General features: G+C 37.5%; 1 protein-coding gene and 1 long non-coding RNA gene across 5 annotated transcripts; one reads left to right on the top strand and one right to left on the bottom strand.

Moving 5' to 3' along the window:
* Positions 1–39: 39 nt before the first annotated feature.
* On the bottom strand, positions 40–8,352 carry LOC113168381 (T-cell surface glycoprotein CD4-like). Of its 4 annotated transcripts, none has more exons than XR_004463476.1 (3): positions 7,945–8,352; positions 3,790–4,122; positions 40–570 (listed from the first exon to the last, which is right to left on the bottom strand). XR_004463476.1 is itself a non-coding variant. In XM_026369415.2 (3 exons), the coding sequence occupies exons 1-3, from the start codon at positions 4,422–4,424 to the stop codon at positions 446–448; spliced, it is 603 nt and encodes a 200-aa protein (XP_026225200.1). In that variant the 5' UTR covers positions 4,425–4,459; the 3' UTR covers positions 40–445. The 4 variants fall into 4 exon arrangements, 2 of the variants coding, with proteins under 2 accessions (XP_026225200.1, XP_033182590.1); XR_004463475.1 differs by lacking the exon at positions 3,790–4,122 and adding an exon at positions 870–1,202; XM_026369415.2 differs by lacking the exon at positions 7,945–8,352 and adding an exon at positions 4,280–4,459.
* Positions 3,444–5,848, top strand: LOC113168416. Its single transcript, XR_003299418.1, has 3 exons — positions 3,444–3,462; positions 4,922–4,923; positions 5,689–5,848. It is a non-coding gene; the product is annotated as an uncharacterized LOC113168416 (long non-coding RNA).
* Positions 8,353–10,412: the final 2,060 nt, after the last annotated feature.

The raw sequence follows: 10,412 nt of genomic DNA, 5'->3' as shown, positions 1-10,412 counted from the left end.
AGTCAAACTTTATTGACAAATGAAGTTTGACATATTTATGTAGAGTACAGCAAATTAAAAGCACCAGTAAATATAAGAAGCTGCACACAACAAACAACAGTTTCCAATAGTTAATGCAGATATAGAATTTAGTAGGTTGGTAGAAGAAGAACAGAAGAAGAAGAATGCATTTTCAAATGTAAAAAAACTGCACTGATCCAACAGTTTGTTTTACTGAATCAGGTTTTAGTGTTAGATGTGTTTATTATATTTTTATGTGTTTACAGAGTATTATTTCTGTAAATACTGTTACTGTATACAGTATAACATGCAGAACAGTCAGTCAGGAACAAACATGACAGATTTTAGTGTTAAATGATAGATACTAGTGTTAGATCACAGATTTTAGTGTTCTCCTAATGAGTAAAGAGATCTGATGATATTCACCTTCAACATTAACAGGTAGTTAGTATGAATCCTGTCCTCTGTGACCTTTTCTATACAACACAAAACCAACAATACCAGAAACAACAAGAGCAACAACAGTAAGTGACACACCGACTATCAGTCCAGTGTGTTCTCTACTGGGACCTGTAGAAAAAACAGGTGAGAGTCAGCAGGTGTCAGGTAGGTGGTGAGTGAAGAACACAACAGAATCCATTTCCTCTTCAAACTCCTGTCAGACATTATCTACTGCACTTTGATCCCATCACTCATACCAGCTGTTTTCTACAAAGTCTCATCAACACCAACATCTGATCTGTGATGTTTCACTCTCACATCAACAACCAGGAAGCAGCTTCAACTCTGATCCACACACACACACACACACACACACACACACACACACACACACACACACACACACACACACACACACACTAACTCACCTGGTTCAACTGTCAGGTTGATGGTGTTGATGAGTTCAGGTTCACCTCCAAATCCAACACGACACTCATATGTTCCAGTATCATTGATGGTGACGTTCTTCAGAATCACAGACACGTCTCCGTCCTTCATCTCTGGATCTTTCAGCTCCACTCTATTTACAAAGTCAGCACTCTGGTCTCCTGGCCTTGGTTTCCCACCTCTCCACACGTAGACAATCAGATTCTCAGGTTGCTGAGGTTTGTTCCATTCTAACAGCTTAAATAAATCTTTTCTGGAACTGATACACTGAAGAGTGACACTGTCTCCAGATTTTGCATTTATCTCTTTTACATCTGAACAAAAACAGAAAAACAAGAGAGAGAAACAGGAAGTTAAAGTTACTGATACAGTTCTTTAGCAAATACTTTTATTTACATCATTTAACATTCACACAGCTCTGAAGGTTAAACACCAGGCTACACAATTACTCAATGACTCATTTTAAATATATTATTATCATATTTCATTTTAAAATTTATCTCGAGGTTGTTTAAGAAATGTAAAGAAGAGACAGGAGCTTCCCTTTCTGATAAAACTTGCAGTCAGAGATGGCTCAGGTGAAAGAATCCATCCAAATAACAAGAGAGTGAGGGTTGAAATGTGCATTTAATTGTCTAATATGGATTTTTTTAAGTGTTATAGTTCAATTTCAGCGTAACAATGTAGTAACACAGGCACATGTTGGTGACAAAGGGACCTATTTTTATCCCCCCAAAAGAGTAATAATATGGTAACTTTAGGTGAAATTCACTGATTATATTATAGTTTATCAATGTCTTCTTTTGTTGTGGTGAGATAAACTGATAGAGAAGCTTGTTTTTGCCCATTATTAGGGTTAGGGTTAGGTGATGTGTGTAATAAATAAGTTGGTTGGACGCATTTTAGTTCACTTGGATTTTTCTCAGTGTTAAAAGAAACAAAATCAAGAAGAAAATAAAAGTTTCCAAACTCAGTAGAAAAACATGTCTGACACTAACGTTATCTCACCATGGATCATACTTGTGTTTCTCCTCATGTATTTCCTGAACTGTTCTGTCACTGAAGGTAAGTGGTCAGAGTGGATCAACAGTAGGGCCAAATCAAAAACTACTTATTGGGCTCCAGAGCTACAGTACAATTACTTGGTGAATATTCAAGGTGATGTGTGTACTAAATAAGTTGGTGTAGTTATAGCAGGATGCGTATTTTAATAATCAGCAGTGAAAAGCTAACTTCTCTCACCTTGTTCATTGTAGCAGCCTTTAAAATGCATCAGATGTGTTTAAGTGACTGAACAATCCCAGTACACTAAGACAGTGTTTAGGCTGTTTGTTTGAACCATGCAGCGTTCAGAGTGGACTTTTGTTGCATTCTTCAAACAGACATATTCATTTATGTGAGACCAGTTTCTAACAACATGGTTGGAACTCAGTTTTTGTCTCGTTTTGGTTTAAAGTGTTTCCACATTAACTGTGATTAGAAAATAAAGGATGTCTGTTCCCAAGCCGAGAAATACCCGACGTATTTCTACAGTAACACCACGAGTACAGTTAAATAAAAATAATAAATATCAAACTTTTGAAATAAAAAAAAACTCATACTTACAAATTCTAACTAATGAATATCCACATATTTTGGTTCAGCCCTGATAAAATATTTACCAGCTTTAAAGAAGAAGCAGGACTTACAGACAGAACCGGCTCAGGTAATATCTTTACACTGTTGACCCCTGGTTTGAGTTCTAATCTCACTGTCTTACTAACAAACTACAGACATGGAAGAAGCTCCAGGTTTCAAATGGGGTCATTTATCTGAGCCTCTGAAATGTGTGTTAATGCAGCTCAGTCTGTAGAATGACTATGACAAGATGCTAAATGAGTTAAAACAGACATTAAACAACCACAAAGGTTATTATTTAACCTATAGATAGACCTGTTTGTCCACTCTGGATCATTTCTATCAGTCTTTGACTGTAGCTACTTTGCTGTTGTAGTAGTTTAACACTGTAATATGACAAAGTGCAGTACCTTACAGTATATTTCTACACTGAAGATGAAGAACATTTATGTCTGCTCGGCTACTGACGAGTTTACATTTTAGAAAATGAAAGTGAAACTGGATTTTACAGGATCAGTGGCTCATTGTCAGTGGAGACATTTAACATGTGGACTAATCGATCAGGGGACGTGGGTCCTGCTCTATGTTTCTACTTAGACCCTCTGAATAGGACCTAAAGTTAAATTGGAGACATTGAGCATAAATACGACCTCACGACTCTAAACGAGAACGACGTCCTTCGTCTTTTATAATTATTTACTTCAAGTGTCCACAAATGATCACACTTTATGAAGCCGTACCTTCACTATTACCACACAGATGCACTTTGTGTCTGTTTATCGCACTTTGTCACTGTTTAATTGTGATAAAAGCAGCTGCAGAGTTTCTAAAGGTGGAAATACATGTTCGTCTCCTTCCTCCTGCTCCACCCATCCACCGCCGACTGAACCGACATCTACCCGATTTCCTACGAAGACAGTCAGAGCTCACCTGCAGAGGTGGACACCAGGAAAAGGAGTGAAATCCAAATCCAACAGAAGGAGGCCGAGCTGACAGACATAGATCTATTAAAAGAGCTCAAACTCCTGCAAGAAGGTCGACTAACAGCAGCACAACGTTTAGTGAGGGCCGACATGTTGGATCATGATACGACAGTGACGTCATTGTGTCGCAAAGCATTTCGGGATTCGTCATTATCAACATTTAATTATTATCATCATTCATCTTATTTATTTATCTATCGTTAAGTGTTTTAACTCTTTTTGTATCTTGTTGATGTCATTCTTTAATCTTGAGCTGCAGTTTAAACCTTGCGTTCACACACACACACACACACTAACTCACCTGGTTCAACTGTCAGGTTGATGGTGTTGATGAGCTCAGGTTTTCCTCCATTTCCAACATAACACTCATATGTTCCAGTATCATTGATGTTGACGTTCTTCAGAATCACAGACACGTCTCCGTCCTTCATCTCTGGATCTTTCAGCTCCACTCTATTTTTAAAGTCATCATTCTGGTCATCTGGACTCGATTTCTCATCTCTCCACACGTAGACATTCAGATTCTCAGGCTGCTGAATTTTGATCCATTCTAATAGTTTAAATAAAGCATTTCTGGAACTGTTACACTGAAGAGTGACACTGTCTCCAGATTTTGCATTTATCTCTTTTACACCTGAACAAAAACAGGAAAAAAATGCAGAGAGAAACAGGAAGTAAAAGTTAGTGAACAGTTCTTTAATGTGTTGATGTTTTTATTTTGATAATTTAACATTCCACCGCCGACTGAACCGACATCTACCCGATTTCCTACGAAGACAGTCAGAGCTCACCTGCAGAGGTGGACACCAGGAAAAGGAGTGAAATCCAAATCCAACAGAAGGAGGCCGAGCTGACAGACATAGATCTATTAAAAGAGCTCAAACTCCTGCAAGAAGGTCGACTAACAGCAGCACAACGTTTAGTGAGGGCCGACATGTTGGATCGTGATACGATAGTGACGTCATTGTGTCGCAAAGCATTTCGGGATTCGTTTAAGTCATTATAAACATTTAATTATTATCATCATTCATCTTATTTATTTATCTATTGTTAAGTGTTTTAACTCTTTGTGCATCTTGTTGATTCTTTAATCTTGAGCTGCAGTTTAAAGCTTGTGTTTCTTCTACGTTTGTAAAACATTTAATTTTCAAATGTGACTAAAATTGGTGAAAGTTTAATAAATTACAGTTATTGTTTAGTGTAATTTAGTTTAATACAGCCCCACACTCCTAAACAAGAGAACAAAAGAGAATCAGTGTTATTGACTGGTTTCTTTGTTATTTATGATGATTTTACATTTTATTTAAGTTTAATGTTGAGTTTGTTTTGGGACTCTGCAATTTTTACACATACTTAATGACGTTTGACTCAGTTGTCAGTTTTTTCACCTACAGGTAAAACTCAGTCTAATCTAACAGCTCGACTTGATACAGCTGTGTTAGAAGATAATTAAGCATCTATTCTTTTTTAATGACCAGTATAACTGAACTGAGTTTTCTTCATGCAAAAAAAAAGTGATTATAGCTAAAATCTTATTACTGAATTATTATTCTGCATTTGATTGACTTCTGTTCTATTTAAAACACATTAAAATATCAAATCTTTTCATCACTTACTACTATGACCAATTCAGTGGAGGTTTCATCTTTCTATCTTTATTTCTAATCAGCTTTCAGGTGTCTTAAGGTTCTACCTTTTATCCTGTTAGGTCCAGATTGTGTTTTTGCTTCCTTGGCATGAGGCCCTTAAAGTGAACAGTGTGCTTCATAACTATAATTAACGTTAACATTATCCATTTACATGATGAATCAGTATTTATTACCAGGTGTGTACAGTGTGTTTACCTCAACAATCCAGTTGTATTTTAACTTAGCTATCTGTACTAGCTATGCTCCTAATCAGAGTTAATTAAATCCATCACTTTTAGTGGAATAATGTTTAAGGGGGCTTTCACACCTACAGGCCTTAGTTCAATTAAATCGGACTCAAGTTTGTTTTTGGTGCAGTTTGTTTTATCTGGTGTGAACACAGCAAGCGCACTAGAGTTCGCACCAAAACAACCGCACCAAGACCCCCAAAAAGAGGGGGTCTCGATCCGAATCACTTAGTGCGGTCCTCCTGCTAAGAAAGCGAACCGAACCGACATCTACCCGATTTTCTACGAAGACAGTCAGAGCTCACCTGCAGAGGTGGACACCAGGAAATCCAAATCCAACAGAAGGAGGCCGAGCTGACAGACATAGATCTATTAAAAGAGCTCAAACTCCTGCAAGAAGGTCGACTAACAGCAGCACAACGTTTAGTGAGGGCCGACATGTTGGATCGTGATACGACAGTGACGTCATTGTGTCGCAAAGCATTTCGGGATTCGTTTACGTTATTATAACAATTTTAATTATTATTAACGTTCATCTTATTTATTTATCTATTGTTAAGTGTTTTAACTCTTTTTGCATCTTGTTGATGTCATTCTTTAATCTTGAGCTGCAGTTTAAACCTTGCGTTTCTTCTACGTTTGTAAACTGTGTTGCAGTGGATACGTGAGGAGGTGAAATGTCTCAGAGAGACCAGGTCTGATGTAACGTAAAAAAACAATAATCAACAGGATGAACAACCTGTGTTAACATTCATTAAAAATCATCTCTCTCCACACTTCTTCTTCTTCCTGTTTTTACTTTTTCTGTTCCCGCTCATTGGTCAGATGCAAACACATCTGACCAATGAGCGGAGAGAACGATCTCGCGTGATTTGACATGACGCATTTTAGTTCACTTGGATTTTTCTCAGTGTTAAAAGAAACTAAATGAAGAAGAAAATAAAAGTTTCCAAACTCAGTAGAAAAACATGTCTGACACTAACGTTATCTCACCATGGATCATACTTGTGTTTCTCCTCATGTATTTCCTGAACTGTTCTGTCACTGAAGGTAAGTGGTCAGAGTGGATCAACAGTAGGACCAAATCAAAAACTACTTATTGGGCTCCAGAGCTACAGTTTAATTACTTGGTGAATATTCAAGGTGATGTGTGTACTAAATAAGTTAGTGTAGTTATAGCAGGATGTGTATTTTAATAAACAGCAGTGAAAAGCTAACTTCTCTCACCTTGTTCATTGTAGCAGCCTTTAAAATGCATCAGATGTGTTTAAGTGACTGAACAATCCCAGTACACTAAGACAGTGTTTAGGCTGTTTGTTTGAACTATGCAGCCTTCAGAGTGGACTTTTGTTTTTTGACTTTTGTTGCATTCTTCAAACAGACATATTCATTTATGTGAGACCAGTTTCTAACTACATGTTTGGAACTCAGTTTTTGTCTCGTTTTGGTTTAAAGTGTTTCCACATTAACTGTGATTAGAAAATAAAGGATGTCTGTTCCCAAGCCGAGAAATACCCGACGTATTTCTACAGTAACAACACAAGTACAGTAAATTATTACAGATATGTTAGATTTAGTTAAAAAATAAATAAAAATAAGAAATATCAAAGTATTGAAATTAAGAAAAACAAATACTAAAATTTCTAACTAATGAATATCCAGATATTTTGGTTCAGCCCTGATAAAATATTTACCAGCTTTAAAGAAGAAGCAGGACTTACAGACAGAACCGGCTCAGGTAATATCTTTACACTGTTGACCCCTGGTTTGAGTTCTAATCTCACTGTCTTACTAACAAACTACAGACATGGAAGAAGCTCCAGGTTTCAAATGGGGTCATTTATCTGAGCCTCTGAAATGTGTGTTAATGCAGCTCAGTCTGTAGAATGACTATGACAAGATGCTAAATGAGTTAAAACAGACATTAAACAACCACAAAGGTTATTATTTAACCTATAGATAGACCTGTTTGTCCACTCTGGATCATTTCTATCAGTCTTTGACTGTAGCTACTTTGCTGTTGTAGTAGTTTAACACTGTAATATGACAAAGTGCAGTACCTTACAGTATATTTCTACACTGAAGATGAAGAACATTTATGTCTGCTCGGCTACTGACGAGTTTACATTTTAGAAAATGAAAGTGAAACTGGATTTTACAGGATCAGTGGCTCATTGTCTGTGGAGACATTTAACATGTGGACTAATCGATCAGGGGACGTGGGTCCTGCTCTATGTTTCTACTTAGACCCTCTGAATAGGACCTAAAGTTAAATTGGAGACATTGAGCATAAATACGACCTTACGACTCTAAACAAGAACGACGTCCTTCATCTTTAATGATTATTTACTTCAAGTGTCCACAAATGATCACACTTTATAAAGCCGTACCTTCACTATTACCACACAGATGCACTTTGTGTCTGTTTATCGCACTTTGTCACTGTTTAATTGTGATAAAAGCAGCTGCAGAGTTTCTAAAGGTGGAAATACATGTTCGTCTCCTTCCTCCTGCTCCACCCATCCACCGCCGACTGAACCGACATCTACCCGATTTCCTACGAAGACAGTCAGAGCTCACCTGCAGAGGTGGACACCAGGAAAAGGACGGAGATCCAAATCTAACAGAAGGAGGCCGAGCTGACAGACATAGATCTATTAAAAGAGCTCAAACTCCTGGAAGAAGGTCGACTAACAGCAGCACAACGTTTAGTGAGGGCCGACATGTTGGATCATGATACGACAGTGACGTCATTGTGTCGCAAAGCATTTCGGGATTCGTTTAAGTCATTATAAACATTTAATTATTATCATCATTCATCTTATTTATTTATCTATTGTTAAGTGTTTTAACTCTTTTTGCATCTTGTTGATGTCATTCTTTAATCTTGAGCTGCAGTTTAAACCTTGTGTTTCTTCTACGTTTGTAAACTGTGTTGCAGTGGATACGTGAGGAGGTGAAATGTCTCAGAGAGACCAGGTCTGATGTAACGTAATAAACAATAATCAACAGGATGAACAACCTGTGTTAACATTCATTAAAAATCATCTCTCTCCACACTTTAACTTCTTCCTGTTTTTACTTTTTCTGTTCTCGCTCATTGGTCAGATGCAAACACATCTGACCAATGAGCGGAGAGAACGATCTCGCGTGATTTGACATGACGCATTTTAGTTCACTTGGATTTTTCTCAGTGTTAAAAGAAACTAAATGAAGAAGAAAATAAAAGTTTCCAAACTCAGTAGAAAAACATGTCTGACACTAACGTTATCTCACCATGGATCATACTTGTGTTTCTCCTCATGTATTTCCTGAACTGTTCTGTCACTGAAGGTAAGTGGTCAGAGTGGATCAACAGTAGGGCCAAATCAAAAACTACTTATTGGGCTCCAGAGCTACAGTACAATTACTTGGTGAATATTCAAGGTGATGTGTGTACTAAATAAGTTGGTGTAGTTATAGCAGGATGCGTATTTTAATAATCAGCAGTGAAAAGCTAACTTCTCTCACCTTGTTCATTGTAGCAGCCTTTAAAATGCATCAGATGTGTTTAAGTGACTGAACAATCCCAGTACACTAAGACAGTGTTTAGGCTGTTTGTTTGAACCATGCAGCGTTCAGAGTGGACTTTTGTTGCATTCTTCAAACAGACATATTCATTTATGTGAGACCAGTTTCTAACTACATGTTTGGAACTCAGTTTTTGTCTCGTTTTGGTTTAAAGTGTTTCCACATTAACTGTGATTAGAAAATAAAGGATGTCTGTTCCCAAGCCGAGAAATACCCGACGTATTTCTACAGTAACACCACGAGTACAGTTAAATAAAAATAATAAATATCAAACTTTTGAAATAAAAAAAAACTCATACTTACAAATTCTAACTAATGAATATCCACATATTTTGGTTCAGCCCTGATAAAATATTTACCAGCTTTAAAGAAGAAGCAGGACTTACAGACAGAACCGGCTCAGGTAATATCTTTACACTGTTGACCCCTGGTTTGAGTTCTAATCTCACTGTCTTACTAACAAACTACAGACATGGAAGAAGCTCCAGGTTTCAAATGGGGTCATTTATCTGAGCCTCTGAAATGTGTGTTAATGCAGCTCAGTCTGTAGAATGACTATGACAAGATGCTAAATGAGTTAAAACAGACATTAAACAACCACAAAGGTTATTATTTAACCTATAGATAGACCTGTTTGTCCACTCTGGATCATTTCTATCAGTCTTTGACTGTAGCTACTTTGCTGTTGTAGTAGTTTAACACTGTAATATGACAAAGTGCAGTACCTTACAGTATATTTCTACACTGAAGATGAAGAACATTTATGTCTGCTCGGCTACTAACGAGTTTACATTTTAGAAAATGAAAGTGAAACTGGATTTTACAGGATCAGTGGCTCATTGTCAGTGGAGACATTTAACATGTGGACTAATCGATCAGGGGACGTGGGTCCTGCTCTATGTTTCTACTTAGACCCTCTGAATAGGACCTAAAGTTAAATTGGAGACATTGAGCATAAATACGACCTCACGACTCTAAACGAGAACGACGTCCTTCGTCTTTTATAATTATTTACTTCAAGTGTCCACAAATGATCACACTTTATGAAGCCGTACCTTCACTATTACCACACAGATGCACTTTGTGTCTGTTTATCGCACTTTGTCACTGTTTAATTGTGATAAAAGCAGCTGCAGAGTTTCTAAAGGTGGAAATACATGTTCGTCTCCTTCCTCCTGCTCCACCCATCCACCGCCGACTGAACCGACATCTACCCGATTTCCTACGAAGACAGTCAGAGCTCACCTGCAGAGGTGGACACCAGGAAAAGGAGTGAAATCCAAATCCAACAGAAGGAGGCCGAGCTGACAGACATAGATCTATTAAAAGAGCTCAAACTCCTGCAAGAAGGTCGACTAACAGCAGCACAACGTTTAGTGAGGGCCGACATGTTGGATCGTGATACGACAGTGACGTCATTGTGTCGCAAAGCATTTCGGGATTCGTTTAAGTCATTATCAACATTTAATTATTATCAA

This window comes from Anabas testudineus, chromosome 18 (genome assembly GCF_900324465.2).
Source record: "Anabas testudineus chromosome 18, fAnaTes1.2, whole genome shotgun sequence".
Lineage (NCBI taxonomy): Eukaryota > Metazoa > Chordata > Actinopteri > Anabantiformes > Anabantidae > Anabas > Anabas testudineus.
This window is presented reverse-complemented; position numbering and strand designations above follow the sequence as displayed.

Coding starts and splice junctions, on each gene's coding strand:
- LOC113168381 (XM_026369415.2), bottom strand. CDS start 4,424: ATGTCGGCCCTCACTAAACGTTGTGCTGCTGTTAGTCGACCTTCTTGC. Junction 4,123..4,279: donor CCTGGTGTCCACCTCTGCAG/GTGAGCTCTGAC, acceptor GTTTTTGTTCAG/GTGTAAAAGAGATAAATGCA. Junction 571..3,789: donor CAACCTGACAGTTGAACCAG/GTGAGTTAGTGT, acceptor TTTTTTCTACAG/GTCCCAGTAGAGAACACACT.